We start from the raw sequence: 22,253 nt of genomic DNA on the forward strand, positions 1-22,253 counted from the left end.
GACAGACTGTGTGGTAACAGAGGGAGTGTGGGTAGAAGGCCAGGCAGGCTGGCCCAGCTGCAAGGCTGGAAGCTGCTGTGCGCACAGTGGACAGAACCCGCCAGGACTCTTGACTCAGAGACCCTGAGCCCTAAGCGCAGCTCTGCAGACAACTGTTACGATGTTAGCAGCAGAGCTCGGGTGGACAACAGACACTGCTTCTATGTTTGCTTTCTACAGAGACACAACTTTTCAAGAAACTCTTCATCTCATGAGGACCCTAAGTACACACTTTTTTTCCCTAAGAAAACAGTTTAATCTGAACCAAACACATGGATTCATGGATCAAATATTTGCATTTTAAATAACAAATGTTATTACTTTAAACATTGTTTCATCTTTTCTTTTTAAAGAAGGAATATTACTGTCTCCATTTTCCAGTTTCAATTTTTGGATGTAGTAATATTTTCATTAGATAACTGTAGAGCGCTCCTTACAAAATACCTGTAGGATGTTCAGCAAACGACCCCCATTAAAGTGCAGGGGGCACTTTAATCTCTGGGGGTTTTCAGCCCAGAGATGGTGCAAATTCTCCATGGTTCATGAAATAGTGAACTTGGAAACACAGCATAAAGCCAAATGTTTTCTGGGTCCCTTCATGGCCCTTAATTTAGTAATTTAATTCAGGAAACCCGTGAATTTATTAATGTTTTGGAAGATTTGCTGTGGATACTCAGGCAATATGAAAACTAACAGCCCTCAATCTAGACTTTCACGTTCATGGTCTATTCAATTTATCTATGTGAAATTAATTATAAACAGTTTACCTAACACTGCTAAACCAGAAAAGGAGAAAGGATTAATGTGTAACTGTCACAAGAATTATTTAAGAGCCTTATTTCAAGGTCTCTTTTGGAAGAGAAACATTTTTATAATGTATAATTAACACTGTTCTTATGGCTTCAGTATAAACAATGTTACAAGCTCCCATGATTCATGAAACGTGGGTCCACTCCCTGAAGGGGTGAAAACAAGCATGGAGAGGATCCTTCAGGACACACGGGACAAGTGAGCAGCCTTCCCTGTGACCAAGGTGGAGGACAGAGGTTCACACCTAAAACAATGACTGCATTACATACGTAAACACTCAAATTCACTCTTCGGGGGCTGGGGACAGCTCTGCAGTAAGAGCACCTGCTGCACATGGATGAGGAGCCACGTTCAAGTGCCCAGCGCTGGTGGTAAAAGGCAGGTATGGCCGCGTGCACACCTAGGACCCCAGCACCGTGAGGAGTGGACAGGGAACAGCACTGAGGTTTGCTGGCCCCAACCTAGCACTAGATCCAGTGAAAGATCTTGTCTCTGGCCTTCATGTGCATACAGGTGAGTGTACACAGACACACACACACACACACACACACACACACACACACACACACACACATTCTTTCACATACACAGATCACTTTTTCTAAAACACTAAGTAAATCACAATATAAATACCTCCATCCAGAGAACTTAAACCAAACTTCTGCCTTTTGGGAAAGCATGATTGAAATAGCAAACTACTGCAGCACAAATTCCATTGAACATAAATTCAGTATACTCAAAGGGGGACCCCTGTGAGTGGCACATGAAGCCTGCAGAATGATCTCAACATAAACTCAACCGCAGCATCATTAATAACACTACAACCTGCGGAGCCTTGAGGAGAACAGCTACTGTGCTTCTTCTGACACAGGCAATGGAGTTTGGACCTCCAAGGTGAAAGGCACAGGGTAACTGGGCTGAGTCCTTAAATGTTTCATTTTCATATAACGTGAAATGGTTGTTGACACTGAGGTATCCAATTCAGAGCCTTGACCACTGTGATTCAGTCTCAGGGATCAACGGCACGGGGTCTCTGGCAGCGGGCACATGGCTACAGTGTGTGGGCAAGCTCCTTTTCTAACTGTGTGAAGAGAAGGTCAGCCAAGAACCTCCTCTGTTCTTTCTTCGGGAAGTGGAATCCACCTATCATCTATCTATGTATGTATCTATGTGTCCACATGTATGTATCTATCTATGTATGTATCTATGTGTCCACTATGTATGAATCTATCTATTTTTGTATCTATCAAGTATCTATCCATATGTATCTATCTATCTATGCATCAATCATCTATGTATCATCTATCTATCTATCTATCTATCTATCTATCTATCTATCTATCTATCTATCTATCTAATTTTCTATCTGTCTGTCTGTCTGTCTACCCACCCACCTACCTATTTTCTATCTAGCATCTACAGACATAGAGAGGGAAGGAAGGGGAGTGGAAGAGAGACAGAGTGTACCTCCTCGGTCAACTCTTCTGCAGTAGTCACCATGTCTGAAGGACACACCCCAAGATCCCCCTGAATCCCTAAAACTACAAACAGCACTGAACTGTTTTTCCATACATCTGCGACACCTCTGTTTATAAATTAAGCAAAGAGATTAGCAACAGTAACTAATAATGAGAGAACAGCTAACTCAACATACTGAGGAAGAGTTCTATGAATATGGTCTTTTTGTAGTCAGTCACCCCTTAGTGCTGATGTGACACAACAGCTCTGAGAAGAGGCGAGAGACGTGGGCCTTGTGATGCCACACCAGGCCGCTGAGGAAGGGTGAACTGAAGAACCCTGAAGGAACCGATAGGTCAGTGGAGAACCACAGCTGGCCAGGGACTGCTGAAGGAAGCGTATGCAGTATTGATGCTCTGAACAAAGAACAATGCTGCATCCTGGTACTCTGAAGCGGGACTGCACAGAGCAACACACAATTTAAAACACATGAATCGCTTATTTGAAAGACCTCTCTGTTTAACATACTTGGACAGTGGGTAACTGAAAGTATGGAGAGTAAAATCCTGGATACAGGAGGAGGCCTATAAATAAAACGAACAATTTAGGGTCTTCCTTGGGAATGTCTGTATGTCCAATCTAAGCCCTTTACCCCCGTGAAAATGAGTAGTAACAGGCCACACAAGGCAAACCTGTCTCACTGTCTCACTCGGCCCCTCTAGCCACCCTCCGAGAAAGGGTCAACGCTGTGGTAGCACACATCGTACCTGAGGATCGGGACCACCGTCAGCCTCTGTCACGGTCATGTGCTTGTCAGTGCTCTCGTCCTCTTGTTCAACTGCTCAAAGAGATAAAGACAAACATACATGGCATCATAAGAAAATGCTCCTGGTTGGCTTCGACAGATGACAACTTTCCAGGAAAAAAGAATGCTAGCTTCATAAAAGAAGGTGCAGTGATGCAGTCTGCTGCCTGCATGGGAGGCTGCCAGCATTCTGTCCTGCACATTACGTCACCTATGACATCAGCGGCGGCGGGAAATGGTCATTGCGTCTTCTCTCCGTCCTGTCCCGTCCTGCGCTTTACCAAAGGACCTCAGGGGTACTCATTTTCACTGAGAAGAGTATTCTTAAAAAATACTGAAATGGAGAATTGAATCCAGGGCTTCTCATTCTACCACTGAACTATATTCCCAGGTCACCCACTCTTAACATTTCTAAAAGTAGAAACACATCTCACCAAGTTATCAAGGTAAGCCTTGTACACCAGATCCACGCAGCAGCCCAATAGCTGGAACTATAAACTGTCTGTGTGTGTGTGTGTGTGTGTGTGTATGCGCTCAGTGGCAAGAGAAATGTCTTATTACAAGGAAACAGTACTTTATGACTCAGTTACTTGGTGCATTGCCACCACAAAATTCCAAACTCTAGAGTCTTGGGTCGGCTTTTTCCTTGCCTTGGCACCTTCTTGTCAAGCATTTCATTGCTCTTTCATTGTGATTACATGAACCTCCTACATCCAGCCCTGGTTCCAGCCTCTTTATTTGACCAAGCATGGTGCAGCTGTTGAAGTAATCATTCCCAAATGACATAAACACAAGTGCCACGCTCTGGTCCGTGGTCTCCTTATCTTAGAAGTCTGCTCTTCTCTACTGCCGGGTTCCGCCCACTCTCCAGCTTCCTTGGAATCTCTTTTCTCACACAGACACAACTCTGCTCCAAGCTGGATGAATGCACAGGTTTTTGATACATACACCTAATGCCAAGGCACAAGCACTACTCCCCAAATACACACTAAATAAATCAATGCAATAATCTTTTAACTAAGGTAAGATGAAAAGTCATATAAGAACAACTATAAAAATGCAGCAGACCTGCCACGGAGATCACAGTATTGGGGAAGACAGGGGTGATTTCGACAAAGTTAAGGCCGAGCCGACCACCCCTGCCAGGACACAGGGATAGACGGAAATCTGGAGAGAGTGCAGACCGCAGTTAAGTTTAGACCTGAGCCAAAGAACATGGCTGACCACTGAAGAATTTGTAACATTTGGTGCATATGTTCTCAAGTTCTGTCAGCTTGTTTGTGGAGGACAGAAGATAACATAGCAGCAGGCAGAAACAGAGAAACCAGTCAGATGACTGTTACAGTGGTCTTCCTTAGAAACGGGAGGACTTAGGCCAGAGGCAGCCAAGAGGAAGATGAGCATGGAGGACTTAGAGAGCACACACTCCACCTGACAATGACCTGAGCCTGCAGAGAGGTGCAGGGAAGAGAGCTGGTGGGGAAGCAGCAGTCAGTGATGACCTTGATGATCTGAGGCAGGACCAGCGGAACATTCATCCTTCTGCCCTCTCCATCAAAACGAGGCTAAAGGCCTACAACCTCCCAGCCTAACTGCACTCATGGGCTCGGTCTGCATAATCTGTGGACTTAAACATATGCTTTCTGCTGAGCAGCTTTTAGAATAAGCGTTGCACATGCTTTGTGTGACTCTGTGCTTGCTGTGTGGTACTTGCATTAAGCCCACTCTAGAGCAAGGCACACAGCGCAGCGCAAACAGATGAACAACGCGCCAACACGTGTCCAGAGTGGTTGTGCTGGACACCACGAGTGCAGCACGCTACTTCGTTTACCTGTTCCTGAAGGAAGGGAGGACAGCTCCCCGAGGATCACACCTACCAGCCGAGCCACAGGCCAAGCAGGGACGGCGGAACTTCGGAGAGGCCTTGCCCTGTTTTTAGCAAAAAGTCCCACTCATGCTTGCTGAAAGAGGTCCCTACTGTACTGTGGGCCAGTCAGGAGGGAATTTAAAGAAGAAAAAAAACACTAGGAGAGACTAGGAAAGAAAAATAAAATTGAGGAAAACATCCTCAACTCCTCTTAAAAAGGCAACAGGCTCCAAGAGCAACTCCACTCAACCAAATGAAATTCAGTAAGAATTTCCCATAAGTCTTATCCTGGGAGCAAGTTAATACTACGTGAATGGAGGCTTCCTTTACATGAGAACAAGCAATTCTTGGGCAATTAAGCTGTGATTTACTTATTTTCTTTCATTCTTAGAACCATTATTCTTGATCAATAATAAAGAAAATAAAACTTTGGAATATTTTGGCCAATAAAGTCATGCTTTTTCAAAAACTATGTTCTGGGGCCTTTGCCTTTCTTTTTCTCATCTGATTCAGCTAGAAACAGAACACTAGGATAATGCATAACAATTGACTTTTAAAGTCAGACAGGACAGACAGACACACACGGGAGTAGCTCTTTTTGGGTAGCGGTTCAAGACAGCGCTTCTCGGTGCAACAGCTCTGGCTGTTCTAGAACTCGCTTTGTAGATCAACTGATCTCCAGCTCACAGAGGTGCTATGGCCTCCTGCCGGGGGTAGAGATGCGTGCCTCCAAGCCCAGCTACAAAGCAGTTTTCAATACAAAGAAGAACAGATTAGCATAGTGCAAACAAAATGAATTTTGTTTGAATGCAGCAGCAAATCTGCGTTCACTCATTCACTCGCTCACTCGCTCACTCATTTGTCCATTCACTCATTCATTCATGCTGGTAACTGAGCTTAAGGCCTTCCCTTCCACTTATCTTTATCAACAATAACACATTTATTCTCACAGCTTTAAAGATGTCAAACACCCACTGTCTGGTATTACATTTAAATAACAGTGGAAGGCGGACAAACAGGCAAGGAAGTGACTAACCCAAAGGACAGCAGGACTGTCCTCCGGAGGATAGAGAAAAGACAATGTCCTATCCAGCAGACACACAGTTTAAAAACACTGGATGATCACAGCTCTGGGACTGCATGTAGCCCGTGGCTCGCATGCATCACAAGACAACAAAACTTATTTATTCTGCACTTTCCAGGATTTAATACATAGCTGGAAAGTTCTACAGCTCCTGTTGTGCGTACATTAATGTCCAAGAATACCTTAGGAGACAATTTCTCTTCATGTCTGCTTACAGTGAAGTTAGTGCCAAGAGGGGGAGAGGGGCAGTCGTTTAGATTCTGGGTTCAAATTTTCTCTTATCTGATCAAATAAGGGGAGGTTCAGGGAGAGTTTCTGTGCAAATATTAGTTCTGGGATGGTTCCCCCAGCAGGTCACGTACTCAGGCATGCCACTCCTGGGACCAGGGCGGCTAGAAGCCTTGCCTTCTGCCAACACAAACCGTCCCTTATCTCTCCACACGCAGAACCCAAAGGCAAGGAACAGCCTTGGAAAATAACTTGGCGTAACAAAACACAAGTGCAAGAGTCCGAGCCTGTGCGTGGAACAGTGAACACTGGAGGCCACTGAGAACTAACAGTGGATGTGAACTATGTAGCCCCAATTCACACGAGAGCACTTAGTTTAAATGTGTCTGTGTGTAAACCAGCCAGCAGGGATTCCAGAGCGCGAGAGCTGCTGCTCCCACGGCTCTTCCCGCTCGCCCCACAGCGCTGCACTTCTTCCTTGTAGCTTTTCTTTCAGAACGCCATGCAGAGTACTGTGCTTGCTTCACTCTCACCCTTCCCTAACCCTCCTCAACCTCCTCCCATGTGCCCCTCAGCTCCTTCTCAAATCCACGACCTTGGCACTATTATACACAGGCATGCATGTGCAAACACACACACACAGGCACACGCACTCGAAGACACACACTACGAATCCATTTGTTTATGGCTGACTATCTGGGATGGTCATCCCTAGAGAAGGCCTTTTCACATCTGTTTTGTCAGCTCCCACCGGCTGCCGGAAGCTCTTCATTTTAGGCAGGGGCTTGTGAGGTTCCCCCATCTGCCCTGCCATGTTAATTGGTGTTCTCGTTATGTACAGCTGTGAGGCACAGGGACCACCACTCATGGGTAATAGGCAAACTACAGAGATGCCTGTGGAAATTTTTCAACATGCTAAGAGCAGGGCTACCACACGACTCAGCGGTCCACTCCTGAGCTGGCCCCAAAGGACCAGGTTCCCTACTCTACAGCTATTGCTCAACCTTGTTCACTGACGCTCTATTTGAAATATCCAGGAAACGGAAACAGCCTGATGTCCTTCGAGAGAGATAAATGGATAATGAAAATGGAGTGAGTGCATGAGCACAGTGGGTTTCTATTCAGCTGTGCAGAAAAATGAGCCCGTTCGTGAGTAAACGGAGAAAAGTGGAAAGCAGTGTGTGAGGGAGGAAATGCAGGCCCGGAAAGCCAGCGCTTTCTCCTCAGGAGACGCTGCTGATCTGTTTTCCTGAGGCTGCCTTTTAACGTGCACGAGTGCTTTGGTCTGCCTCTGTGTTCGTGCCCCACGTGCACGTCTGCGGCTCCTGCGGGCCAGGGGGTGTCCTGTGCCCTGGAACTGGACTTCAGACAGATGTGAGTGTTCTCCGGAAGAGCAGCCAGTGCTCTTGACCGGCGAGCCACCTCCCTAGCAACATGACAGACAGTAAGGAGCCCTTCTAGGGACTCCACTAATACAGGCTTTCGTCTTTGAAACTTTATTTTCGTTTGAGACAGAATCTTGCCAGGTTCTCTCAGCTGGCCCAGTGCTTCCTGTTGGGCCAGGCTGGCCTCGGAGTCACAGCCGTGCTCCTGCTTCCTCTTGCCGATGGTGTGACTGCAGAGTCCTTTCAAGCGATGCTCAACAGCTCTGAAGGTGAGACTACCCTCCCAGGGAGCAAGGACACAGCACCGGGGCATTACAGCTGGCAGGCTTCCTTTACAAACGATCAACTTTCTTTCTTTTCAAAGAACTTACAAGTCAATGAAAACTTTTCCTACAGACAGAAATTCAGAATTTCAAGTCATTTGTGAATAGTCAACAAAAATAAAAAAGTAATTTAGTGAACCCCTTGCAGAGTTTAGGATGTGGCAGCAGCAGAACCCTTGCTTATTTGGCATTTTCTCTTACAGAGAAAGCCCTTCTATAAAGCCTGGCGTTCAGGCTAAGGGCCAGGCAAGCATTCACACCATCTGTGAGGATGAGGGAACATCCAGGTGAGGCCACCCCCTCGGCTCAGGAATGTGCCTTTATCTGCCACTTGGCTACAGAGGCGAAGGTGCTGGGCAGCCTGCATAGCAGCCAGTCCTTTTCTGAGACAGTCTGTACCCCAGGCTACCTTCTGCCTCCAGTCCCTGAGTGCTGGGTTTACTGCCCAATGCTACCACACACGGCTCATGTTAATCTTGGAATGGATTCCTTTCTAACCTTGCCCTCTTCAGTGAAGTATAGCAGAAAAATTAGAGGGGAAAAAAAAGGGTTAAGACTAAAATGCACTAGCGTTGGTAATTTTTACAGGTGGGAGTATGATGTGTCTGGACAGAGTGGGGGCCTTTGTGTGTTCTGGGGTTTGTGGACAAAAAGATGTTAGGAAAACACTGCCCAGTTTCCAGCCTCAGCGGGCAGGCCCCGCTTCCTCTTTATGTAAATAGCCGGCTGTTGTTTTGTACCATCCTGAGAGGGCTCATAATATTTTCCTGGGACACCCCTCTACAACACACCCTGCACAGTCAGCAAGGAGCCCTCGCTAATCCATGCCAGCAACCTATTTTCTTGCTACGTTTACCAGAAGGTATACTAGAAAAACAGTTTTACTTTAATGCAAAGATAACTCATGCTTCACTCAACTTTTTAAAAAAAGAAAAAAAAAAAAAAAAAAAAAACAAAACCAAGCAACCATAAGTTACAAATTTTCTTCTGTCTTTTTCTTGAGAGGCAGAACACTTCAGGGTTTTGAAGTGCCTTTCAAGCATGTGTCTGGCCCAGGGAGAGAAGGAGGCCAACCCGCTATAATCTCACATGCGGGAGACGGCAGCTATGGTTCCGAGACATGTGACCATTTTCATTTTCAAAGACCCTGGAGCACTCTTTACTCTCTATCATGTCTCCCGGGAATTAAACTCTGAGAGATTTATCCCAGCTGGTAAAGAGAAAGATGGGTTCTGGGCCTAACTATGCCAGCACAAAGCAATGTGTTCTGCGCCGTGTCATTCTGTGGCCGTGTCATTTTCCACCAACGAGCCCCAGGGGCATGTGCCCCAAGTTCCATGTCAGAGTAAGAAAGGAGCCTCCGGAAGCCACGAAGCCGCACCGCTAACCCAGGCGGCTGGAGAGCATTGGTTTGCTTTTCAGCACCATGCAATCATGCTGGCAACAATGCTGGCCAGAGCTCCACACGGCGAAGGGTGTGCAGTGAGAAGTCCACGCTAGCACACACTGACTGTGTAAAATAACCGTCACTGTACTTCACACACCTGTGATATACTTACCATATTCACTGCCCGGTGCCCTTTCTTACTCTCCCCCCTTCCCTCTGGTCCCCTTCTCAAGCAGTCTCTCACTTTAGTGTCTGATTCCACGAGGAAAAACACGGCCCCCGTCTTCTCACCATGATTAGCTCCAACTGTATGCCTTTCCTTTTCTACTCATTAATATTTTCCTGTCTGAGATTTTCATACAGGCATATAATGCATTGTGATTAAATGACCCCCTTTCCCTCCCCGTGAGCCCCTCCCCTACCCCACAGCACTTTCCCTCCTAACTCCATGTGCTCTTTCTCACAACCCACCGATCCTCTCAGCGCCTTCTGAGGCACATGGGCAGGGCATGCCCTAGGGCACGTCGCCTTTCAGGGGCTGTATGCCTGGGTAAAGAGTCTCCCTGTCCCAGCAGCCAGCAGGGACTCAGCAGAGCGGGACTCGTGAGTGCTTCCACTACATGTGCTAGGAGCTTCGGTGGTCCGTTCTTGTGTGGTCAGAGCATCCAGAGCTGCTGAATCACGTGTCCACCAGCACTGACGACGCCAGCGACGCCCCACGGGGTCAGCTCGCTGTCACTGCACTGACCACCTTGCCGCCCCTCTTCTGCAGTGCTCCCTCGTCTGATCACTGACGGGGTGCTGTAGAGATTCTGTTCCCAGCTAAGTGTCCCAGTCTCTTATTCTTAGCGTGCTAAGCAACTGTAAGTGTAATCGCCATCTCCTGCAAAAACAAGCTTCTCAGCTGAGGTTTGAGACCTACAGCCTCAGGCATAAAGGACTTTGGGGCAGTTAATTACCGCTTTATTAGAATAACAGGGCAAGGCTCTCCCCTGGTATTGAGCCGTGGGCTTTGGCTCACTGAACGGCAGCATGTGTGAGTTCAATCTTGTGGAATGGGATTTCAATCCAGTCAAGATGTGGTTGGTTACGTCCATAACAGTCAGGCCAGTTTTGCATCAGTGGGCGTAACATTATTGTTCTTTATGATGTGTGTGTGTTCTCACATTTCTTCATTTATCTCTTGATGAGCATTGACGTGATTGGTTCCACAGTCTGGCTACCATATTACCATAAGCAATCCCAGGGATAAACACATACCTATGGCACCTACTAAGTAAGCTGGCTCACTGCTGAGGTAGATATTGAGAAGGGAGGTGGCTGGATGACATGGCATTGTAGTTTTAGTTCATTTCTTTTCTAGGAACACCGACACTGATGTACATCCTAGCTATATTTATAGTCCTCCAGGATCGTATTGCATCGGGCCCTCTTCTCTGCCCCTGCACTCAGCATATTCTTCATTCTTGCTAGCAGTCGTTGTTTATTTTCTGGTTGATACTATTTTGATGACAGAGATGGGATCCCCCTAATGCATTTCCCTAGTGGATAAAGATGTTGGATACTTTTCACCTATTTGCTCTTTGTAATGTTCTAAGTGCGACTCCTCCATCAGATAAACAGCTGGCAGGGACCGCTTCCCATCCTGCAGGCCGCCTCTTCACTCTGGCAACTGCTTGCTTTGCAATATATAAGTTTTTCATTTCATGTAATCTCATATGTAAGTTCTTGTATTTGTGCCACTGAGATTCTTCTTGAAAAGTCCCCTTTCCCTTTATCCTGAAGCATTTTTCTCTGCTAATTTGCAAGCATCAGGTCTTACTCTAAGGCCTTCCATTAATTTTAACTGATTTTTGCACAAAGTGAAAGCAAAAACCTAGTTTCATTCTTCCACACTCGGCAGGCCAGCTGACCCACCATTTGTTGCTGTCTCTCCTCCAGCGTGCACGTTGGGAACTTTGTTCAGAACCAGGCAGCCACTGCCTGATTATTCCTGGCTCTTTTGGCTTTCATAAGAACTTTAGAATTATTTTTTTCTATTATGTGAAGAATATTATTGGAATTTTTATTAGGAGTACACTGAATACATAGATCACTACTTTTGATAATATAGCCATTTTCACAACATTAATTTTTTTTATCTATGACATTGGAGGCCTTTCATCTTTTAGAATCTTCTTCAATTTCTATTTTCAGTTTTTATAGTCTTCACTGTATAAGTCTTACTTCCCTGATTGTCCCTTTCCTTTCCTGAGAGGGGACATTTTAACATTTTAAAATTATAGTATTACAACCTTGTGCCACTCCCGCTGTGTTTAGTGTCTGGACTGTGAACAACTGTATTGCGAAATCTTTCCACTAACATCCCAGCGAAATTAAAAACATGCAGAGAACCCCAATAATTCCACGGAGGGCCTCGTGCTTATAAACATAAGCAATGATGTCATATGGACCAATAAATAAATAACACAAACGAATGGCAAAGACAGCTTAAGAAGAGGCCGAAAAGAATGCAAAATTTTTCCTTAACCCTCACCCAGTCTCTCCTGCTAGGACAGACAGGAGAGGCCAACAGCTTTCTGTCTAGGGGAACCAGGAACTCTTCTGGACGGTCTTTGTAAACTGCATCACCTCAGTGAGCTTCAGCGTCGCCACCGCATGAAGGGGAAAAGAGGCAGGTGACTTGGAAGGAGCTAACGCTCATTTCTCTTTGGAATTTCTGCCCACGAATGGGATCTTTTTTCTAATCAGATCCACCTACCACTGGAATGAAGTCACAGACAAGACATGGAAAGGCAAAGTCACTAGCGTCCAAATCCCCTCAGCTAGAAACACGTCTTCCTCACAACAGCAGGAGTTTGAAAGGACTAGAGACATTGCTGTCCTTCACACATTAAAAGCCGGCCGCGAGGAACCCAGAGCTCAGACTCTTCTCTCCCGTAACTGAAAGGCCACACGTCGTCGCATGATAGAGGAAGTCCAAAAATGACAGGCTGGAAAAGCTCAGGGCTGCTCCATATCGCTTCAGTGGGCAGTGGAGAGGAACGTGAGAAACCGGCAGCAGAGATGGGGCAAGAGCTCGAATTCCACATTCCTTCTGTCCCAGCAAGGCTGGGGCCTGAGGTGAGGCCAGGGAGATGGCTCAGAAGATGCTGGCCACAGGGACATCCGCTTCACATGCCACAGAGGCCGCCTCAGAGCCAGCTCTGGCCAGCTGAGAGTGACTCAACATTGACAGCGCTGACTGTGGGGCAGCGAGGATACAGGCTCTCACTTCTGCGGTCAGGAAGGCCCAGCGCGCTGGCGAGCTGAGGCAGTCCCTGCCCTCACTGTGAAGGCAGCAACAGCTGTGGCCCCACGTCCTCATCTTTCAGCAGCTCCTGCATGCCAGGCTCTGACTAATCTAAAAAGGGGGATTTGCCAGCCACGGGCAGGGCAGGAGTTACATCCTGAATACTCTGCTTGCCAACCCCCCAAAGAAATGCAAGCCAGAAGCAGCAAGCACACTGCTCAAGGCACTGGGTGGCAGGCTGTGACGGCCAGGAGGCAGTTCTCAAAAGTAAAAACTACAGTGTTTCCCGCTGCATTTCACTGTCATGGAGAAATGGGCGTCTACACTACACTTGTATAGAGCTAATATAAGAACTTGGATGGCTTGAAAAAAACGTAATGTCTTAAGATTGCCAAAATATAGTCAAAGATAAAAGTTTTGATGTGGCATTGGCTATCTACCCAAACTAAATTTTTGTTTAAAATTGATTTAAGCTAATAAAAACTGGATGTATTTAAAGGATAAAATGAGATATCTTGATACCTGCATGCACGGCAGACTGACTGTGTATTGTATCACTGTTACATCTGGAAACACCGTTTTCAGGGCACTGGGCTTTAAATCTGAGAATCATCAAGACCCTGTCATGAAATGGTATTCTGCTTGTTTGTAACGTATATGGATCCTCTCATACTTTATGGACTGCTGCAGCAACCAACAGTTTAAATGTAATATAACAGCCGTGAGCTACTTTTCAGAGATACGGGGCAAATCTGCACATCACATACACAGCCGCAGGAGGCCTAACTGAACACGGAACAAAGAGTGAGCAGGGCCCACACACTCGGGAAGCACGTGCTGAGGAGCCGGGTTTTAGGAAGAGACTGCAGCAGGATGTGCTGACAGACCACCTCGGCCAGATGCAGTCAGTGCCCCTTTGCTTTCAATACGTAACAAATTTAGGTTTAGCCTTGGGAAAATTTCTGGAATCAACAGTGTTTTTGCTCTCGAGTGACTGAATCCAGAATGTGGAAGGAAGAGTTGTGGGTTCGTAGACTCTGTGGAATGATTACAGCAAGCCAGCCCATCTGACGCCTTCACTCACCGTTTTACAGCAGAGACAATTTAAAACACCCCTAAGCGGCTTCGAGGAGTGCAGTATGCGCTGACACACCTGTCGCCGTGCTGCGGACGGCTTGCAGAAGGTATTCCTTTTGCCTGACTGAGGCTTGCATTATTTGGTCATCATGCCCCAAGTCCCCTCACTCCCCCTCCTCCAAATCGCTGGAAACCACTGCTGTGCCTTAGACGTCTGCTTCTTCCAGACTGACTTTTTTACTGGGCGTGTCCACGAGGCCACACAGGACTTGTCTTTCTGTGCCTAGATGATTTTGCTTAGCACACCTATACGTTTGAACAACAGTGAGAATGAATGGAATGGCACGGTATCAGGAAAGGCGCAGTGGCGGCGCTCACACCCCGAGGGTAAACGACGCTGTCCAGGAGGCACAAGTCACACTCAAAAGGAGGGAATTTGCTCTGCAAAGTGAGGCCACAGCTCCTGGATAGCAGGTCACGGGCCCTGGAATCTTCTAGTGCGGCCACTTCATTAAACGAGTGTAATTCCTAACTGTGTCCTAAATCCTACCCTAACCCCCAGACAAGCGCAGCTCCCACCCACCAAAGCTCTCCACCCCCGCCAGGAAACCACAATTGTCCAGAACGAGGACGGCGGCTCTCAGCCCCAAACGACACACTTTCCATGTGGCCTCCCACATAAGGCTCAGGCTGCTGTGAGGAAGGGGTGGAAACGTTCTAGGAGCCGGAGAACCAGCTGGGCCATCTGCTGCCAGAAAGTGTCTTCTATGTGTGGCGTGGACATTGGCCAGCAAATCTCAACAACATGGTTGCCTAAACGAGACCCATGAAGGGTGCAGGGATTCCTCTAAAAACCTCAGCCCTCAAAGAACCACAGGTAAATATGGTGACAAGAGAGGGCCAACCAAGTCCTCCCTAATGACAAGCCCTTCGATAAGCTGGCCAATCCCAAGGAAGGGCCCGGCCAGCAACACCAACATACATACATACACACACACACACAGATGTGTGTGTGTACTGTGTGTTATAATCAAAGAATAAGAAGCTAAGACTTTAAGGAGTAAGAAGGATATCACAGGAAATGGAGAGAGGACAAAGAAGAAGGAATATGTAATATTGTGCTTAAATATAAGATTCTTAAAAACAAATAAAATTAAACATGGCTTCCTCGAGTGTCAATAAAACTCAGCTTCAATGAACTTTTCCTGACTGGTTCCAGCTGGAAACTGTGGCCAGGAGGCAAAGGCTGGAAATAATTCTCACTTACAAAACTGCCACTGCCAGAATCATGCAATTCTGTAGCCATTCTCATGTCTTCTCAGGTAGGGAAACCCTGAGAAGCCGGGAAATTCTCCAGTCAGTGGAGCAGTTTCAGGTATATTTTTGATTCTCTAGGCCAGTGGTTCTGAACCTTTCGAATCAGTTGTCCTGTACCCATTCCTAATGTGGTGACTCCCAACCATAAAATGGATTTCATGATGTAAATATTTTTGAAGATAGAGGTTTGCTGAAGGGGCCACGAGCCACAGGTTGAGAACCGCTACTCTAACCAACAAATGCCCTTCCTCAAACACCAGCTCACCTCCTCGATTCATCAAGGTCTAGCATTGGAATCACCTCGCGCTAAACACGGCTGGTTAAAATTCAGGTGCAGGACCTCTCCCCACATTGAAACGATAGCGCAGAGGCAGGAGCCAGGGGCCAGCACTATCAACAGCGATGAAGACGACTGTTGTGCGAACTGAACCTCAGAGCCATGCTTTAGGAAGGAGAAGGGCTTCAGCCAGCCCAGGAGGAAGTTGGAAGCACCTGCTCAGAAAAAGATAGGTTTATCTTATCAAGTATCTATCAGTCTGTTCCCGCATCCAAGGGAAAACTACATGTCAAAAGCTACAAGTCAATAATACAACCTCCAGGGCCGCAGGGAGTTCTCACCAGTCTCCTCCCACACACATCTTGTCACCACAAGCCATTATCAGAGCAATGTTGTCAGAGCCTGTAGAGGAAGGCTAACAGCTCAAACTCTGCTTTGTTTATCTACCTCTGCAGACGAGGACAGACTACAAACCCTCAAACATTTGGTGTTTATGTGTTCCACAAATGACAGGAATCAGTGCGCGAGCAAGGTTCGCTCTGTGCAGCATCTCTCCTGAAGGGAACGCTGCCAACTCTGAGAGCACTGCTCACAGCACACACCATTCCTGTCAGCTCAGCTCCACTGAGAACAGCTCCGTTTTCATGGCTACTTATACAATTAGACTTTTAATGTGACGAATGATGGACAATTGCTGGGTCATATGGCCAAGACAAAGATTTCCCAGGATGCCTTTTACTTGTCAATACAAATGGCAGCAGAAAATGTGCCCTGAGGAGGATTGAAGGGGGAGAGGGGAGATTTCCAATGATGAAAGATGCCAATGAAATTAAAAGGAAGTAGGAGGAGGATATTATATTATCTGCAATTAATAGTCCCATATTCGTAGGAAGTCAGCCACGGTGCTTGATTAGGAGACACGAATGACTCCTGGTGGCTACCACGATCCTGTAATCCTAGGCCAAGGCCACCTCTTCCTTTTATTTAAAAGGATGCTGGACACCTTACCATGAATAGGTAAGAGTAGATGTGGCCTTCAGTTTTCTGACAACACTTCCCAACTATGAGACTTTGGTAAAGATATGTTTTTCTAAACTACAGATTTTCAGGATTTGAGGAAAACTGCACGTGGCAGGGGTTCTTCTTAAGGAGTGTGTTAGTACCGGAGAGAGAGGATGTTAGCTGCTAATACGGCTTTTCTTTTCATTGTGTGACCATTTTCTCCTCGTCGTTCCATAAAGAGTTTCACATTTCATCTTTTACACCATCTGCAGCTTGCTTTTACTTGGTACCTTGGAGGCACACCAAGCTGTAGCCACAAAATTATAAATCCTCACAGTGAATTATGGTCAATCTCCCTGGTCCACGATCCACCAAAGATAAACGTTAGTCAGAGGTCCAGAGTTAGTCAGATACAGGGTTTTAAATGGATGCACTTCCTCATTGGGACACCTGGTAATTAGCATAATGGCCTCTGGGGCCCCGCCCCCAGTGCTGGGTGCCATATATCTTGTGCTCCTCAGGGAAGCAGTCCCACTCTCCAGAGGATGAGAACAAAGGAGCTGGCAGGCGGCAGAGGAGAGGCTGCCCAGTCAACAGTGTATTAAAGGCGCCCATTAGTGGCTTCAATCAGCTAATTAGCTCAACAAATGCAAAACTAAATCATTAAACAAAGTGGCCCTGATTGCATTGCTGGCTTCTGATTCGGTGTCACTAACCCAGCAGGGGAGAGCAGGGTTATTGAACAAAAAACAAAAGCTCTCTACACTTGGGAAGGAGAAAGTTATGAGACTTAATTTTTTTTTTTTTTTTTTTTTTTTTTTAATGAAAGTTGTGATTTGCAAGAAACTTTTACTAAAAAAACAGACCTGGGGGACCTCTGTGTTTATACTTTGAAATTTAAATCAGTTCAGATGTAAAACTGCTCTTTCTGTTTGATGAGAAAGGAGAAGGGAGCGTTAGCTCTCTGGTCATTCTCTTGTTTGACCTTGGCCGTAGAGCTGATAATGGATGTAAGCACAGGGCACTCACTATACTGACTCTGGTGCAGTGCACGGAACATCCTCCCAGGGACTGTGCTGCCAAAAGCCATGGCTTAGGTTTCAGCTAGAAAGTTTGAGCCCCCTTGACTGCCTCTGCCCCTCTTTCTGCTCACCTCTCTGCTCTCACCCCAAGAAACTGATCCTCAGGTTTGACCTATGTGCAATCCCAACACTGTCCCAGACCACAAAGACCAGAGTAGAACTCTCCCACCACCGCCATGTTCTGGGAAGAGGAGCCACCCGAGGCCAGCTCTCTTCTAGCATCCAGTTCTCTGCAAGAAGAACGAGCTGGCATTCCAAGTAATTTCATTACCTTTGTCAGGCACTGTAAAAGTTACGCATCATCACGGAGGGGCTCTGCAGTGCTTTGTTTGTTAGTTTTTGTTTTCCTTTATCTTTTTTTTGCTTTGTTTTGTTTGTTTGTTTTTAGCAGGCTTCCAAACACCTGCCATCTGGAAAACCCACTATTATGGTTATTTATTAACTTCCTTGGCAATTAAGTTTCGTTTACTCTCTTAGTGGAAATGACCATGCTGAAAGATGAAAAGAAAATTTACTTAGTTCTAAACAATCCTCAGGGTGAAGAAGTCCAACTTCCAAAGACCTCGGCATCTCCTGCTATTCAAAAGAGATCAGTGTGGAGGACTATTTTCTTTTATAGTAAACCACTGATGGTTATTTATTATTTTGACTTAATAGCTCTAATTACAAAAGACAGTGTCATGGGATTTTTTTTTAAAAAGGCAATTTTCTTTGTATCCCAGTGGGAGACTTAAAAAATGTACAAACTGTCTGCTGCATGCTTTTCCAATTACTGCTAGGCTTCATCCCTGTGATTGTTTTCTTGTGTTACTTGTACGAGCCTTACATTTTCCAGGACCCTTCAACTTTTCACTGCTTTGAGAATTGCTGCTTCAAGCCTCTTAGGGTGATTTCTCGACACTAAGAAAAGGAAAGAGAAGCTGTTGGCCACTGCGCTGTTCACTGCCTGAGTCCCTGGGGAAGATGGGGATGAACCTACAAACCTGCCAGGAACGGAGGAACCATCTCTGCAAATGTTAGAAGAAGCAGTTAGGCAGTGGGGATGGAAAGTTTACATGCATCCACAACAGCACAGTGTCAGGCAAAATTTTTCTATGGGGAACATCCAAAGCCATTCACAATCAAGAAGACAAGAATGCCATATCAACCATTTCAGGAGAAAACACATACCATGAAAGATCCTCTTGGTTGACAAAGACCATCCCCATCAAAACAAACAAACAAAACCCAAAATGTTCAGGGTGTTACAAAGCAGTTTGGAAAGGCCTGCCCACCCACAGGTCAGACTGATGGATTCTGGCAAGCACAGTGTTCAGAAGAAGGGAAGGGAAAGGGAAAGGGAAAGGGAAAGGGAAAGGGAAAGGGAAAGGAAAGGGAAAGGGAAAGGGAAAAAGGGAAAGGAGAAAGGAAAGGAAAGGGAAAGGAAAGGAAAGGAAAGGAAAGGAAAGGAAAGGAAAGGGAAGGGAAGAAAAAAGAAAAGGAAAGGAAAGGAAAAAGGAAAGGAAAGGAAAGGAAAAGGAAAAGGAAAAGGAAAGGAAAGGAAAGGAAAAGGAAAAGGAAAGGAAAGGAAAGGAAAAGGAAAAGGAAAGGAAAGGAAAAGGAAAGGAAAGGAAAGGAAAGGAAAGGGAAGGGAAGGGAAGGGAAGGAAAGGAAAAGGAAAAGGGAAAGGAAAGGAAAGGAAAGGGAAAAGGAAAGGAAAGAAACAGGTCAGACTGATGGATTCTGGCAAGCACAGTATTCAGAAAGTAGGAAAGGAAAGAAAGGAAAGCAGAGGAGCAAGAGCTGTAGAAAGTCAACACGAGTGAGCCTTTCAGAAGAGAGGTGGAGGCTTGGGAAGATGGAAGTAGTTGAAATATCACTAAAAAAAAAGCATAACATTTTAGATACTTAAAGTGCAGCCAACAGTCATTATGTACATGAAACAGGGTAGAAAGAGGGGGAGTTACGGAGACATGACACAGAAAAGGAGCCCTAGAGTCTGGCTGAAGGCCCTCTCCAGCAGCAAGAAAAGTTTCAGCCAAATTAAAAATTGCTTAAAGCCCTTCTCCCTTCTCAGCAGCAAACCTATAATTTTCTAGGAATCTCATCAAATCTCACTAACGTGAGAGCATATCCTGAGTGTACAGCCTGGTGGCCGGGTTTTACGACATCGGACTAACTCTCACTCCAGGCACTTCCGCATCTCAGTCATCAAAGAGCAGAGCCCATGCAGGGGCGATGGAGTGAGGTCTCAAATCCTGCTGAGTGGTGAAATTCCAGGACGTTCCCAAGTCCTGCACACGATTACCAGAGCTGCACCTGAAAGGTTGGCCTCTCCGAGGAGCCACTCCATGCTCTTGGAGCTGTTCTTACTGTTCTCACGAGCACCTTCCTGCTAAAATATCTCTGATCCCAATTCTGCTTCATTCTAGTTAGTTCTGAAAGTCTTAATTCATCAAGGCCACAAATCCCTGCTGGGCCTGAGTTGAGGGTGACAGTATAGAGTTATGTGTTTGTCCCCTTACTGCGCTCAGTCACTCAAGAGTCATTTATCACTTCATTAGATCAGAGGAGAAATGGCTCTTCAAAAACACTGGGATACATTTTTGTCTTGTTTGGTTTGGTTATTTGTTTGTTTTGTTTTTTGAGACAGGGTTTCTCTGCATAGCCCTGGCTGTCCTAGAACTCACTATGCAGACCAGGCTGGCCTTGAACTCAGAGATCTGCCTGCCTCTGCCTCCCAAGTGCTGGGATCAAAATTGTGCACCACAGCACCCAGCACTTTTTTGTCTTAGGAGTATTTTTCAACAAAATATTACCATACAGGGTCACAAAGACACAAAACATTGGTCCAGTAATTATAGCAGTTGACAGAATTTTGTGCTGGCCCTTAACTTATTAGGACCTACTCTTAAATCCATTTTCTCACACAGCCTTCTAAATATGAACTCCATGGTAGTAACAGGAGGTAAAATCAAATGCAGTGCTGTACTTGGCCTAGGCCCCTTACATAGGCGCAGACGATGGGCAGCTTGGCCAGCATGTGGGTCCCGCAGAAAGGGGAGAGGGGCTGACTCTCACAGGGCTCTTTGCCTGCTTTTCACTTCCCTCTGCTGGGGCTGCCTCACAGGGCCACCGGGGAAGAGGACGGCTAAGTTCTGATGGACTTGATGTGCTCTGTGAGTTGGGAGGGTGGAGCCTCCCCTTATCTGGGGAGTAGGAATGGTGGGAGGGGGGGAGGGGGGGGGAGGATGGAAATAGAAGGAGAGGAGGGCCTACAGCTGGGAGGTGACATAAATAGACAAATCAATTAATTAAAAATGTCTTCTAGAAGCCAAAACTATATGTTTATATACTTTTATACTACGATTCAAAGAAACAGTAACACTGTGGCCTGCCTCCTCGCTGGCCTGCCCTGGACGTGCACAGCTTATGAGTTTCTGTTTTATTCTTCTCTAGTCCCAGGAATAAGAGTGCTCAGTTGGAATCTTTTTTACAAATTGCAGCTTTATTCTTATAATGCTGAAACTTTCTAGCCAAGAGTGGGAGCTTGCTCATGTGCCAACGCCCAGGTTGAGAAAAATCAAGGTTGCTTGTCACCTGTCAACTGTCTAGCTGGGGGACGTCCTTCAGGCCCTGCCTCCTGCTAGCAGCACGTAGAGGCAGCCCCGTCTGCAGGGACACGCCCTCTGACTGCCCAGCAGCCTCTTTTGCCCCGAGGTTTGCTCTGTGGTCCTAGGTCGTGACAAAGGGAAAGAGTGAGGACGGTGTTATAATAAATGTTTGAACCGGAAGGAGCACACGTCCTGCAGGGTGTGAGGTGAACACGTGAACACGGGTGACCTGCTGTCATGAGCACACCTGCCAGGTGGCTGTAAGAGTCCAGGCACGTAAGTTCAAAAACCCATTTCGCTCTCCAACCGTAAGCTAGCCAGGCAGAGTGACATCAGACTCCGCCAAGGAGATTTAGTAATAGAACCTTTCTGCTCCTCCAGCCACAGAACCCAAGAAGCACACACCTCTAAAGAAAAGCACAAACCAGCCCTGGCCACGGTCTGCAGAAAGCAGGAGACACTGGCCGACTGAGGTTAGCACTAGAACAAGCGACCCGACCAAGACAAAGGCCCACAAGGAAACTGTCAATTTTGTAAATTTTATGAGACGTAGTATCTCAATATCCACCACAGTAAGCTGACAGGAGAAAACTGCTTACAGGCACATCCTAATAGCCTCTTAGAAAATTAAACAAAATGGATTTTTTGCTAACTACAGCCTTGAATCATTTATGGAACCTGTATTGATTGGCAGTTACTTTTATTTCTGTTTGTACGGTGAGATGCAACTAAAACTTTTTTTTTTTCCTACTAATGCTCATTTTAAAGACATTTTGCAGTTGGACACAAGTCCGGCGCGGCCACCTGAGCCCTAATTAGTAGTCCTGCTACAAAACATGGGCTTCCAGGGTAGCCAGAGCTTGCTGCACAGCCCCAGGGGTGCCAGCTTTCATTGTCATACTGCCAGATGTATGACAGCTTTTTTCTTTTTTTCTTTAAAAATAAAAAAATTAACATGAGTTTAAGAGGGCACCACCCTGTGGATGGAGCTCTAAGGCCTGGTAATGGGCTTGTGTCTCATGACCTCTTCACTTCACGATAGCTTTGCTTTTAGCAGACGGGCACTGATTCAGTAATATGTGTGTATGAAATGCAGACAGCGGTTTCAAAGCAGAATGGGACAACGTGCCCTTGCTTTTGTTCACTCTAGGCCTGACCAGGAGTCTGCGCATAGCAGGCTGTCTTTTATAACTAGAAAAAGAATGAGTGAGCACAACTCCTGAGACT

The 22,253-nt window shown here is 46.2% G+C and overlaps 1 protein-coding gene across 1 annotated transcript in view; it reads right to left on the reverse strand.

Annotated features, from left to right (window-relative positions):
* Nucleotides 1-22,253, reverse strand: part of Rapgef5 (Rap guanine nucleotide exchange factor 5) — a 194,904-nt gene that overhangs the window by 91,335 nt on the left and 81,316 nt on the right. Inside the window, exon 8 of the mRNA XM_055607551.1 lies at nt 3,075-3,145. Coding sequence (XP_055463526.1) covers nt 3,075-3,145 — 71 coding nt within the window. The remainder of the gene's footprint in view (nt 1-3,074; nt 3,146-22,253) is intronic.

This window comes from Psammomys obesus, unplaced genomic scaffold, assembly GCF_907164565.1.
Source record: "Psammomys obesus unplaced genomic scaffold, mPsaObe1.curated_primary_1811, whole genome shotgun sequence".
NCBI lineage: Eukaryota > Metazoa > Chordata > Mammalia > Rodentia > Muridae > Psammomys > Psammomys obesus.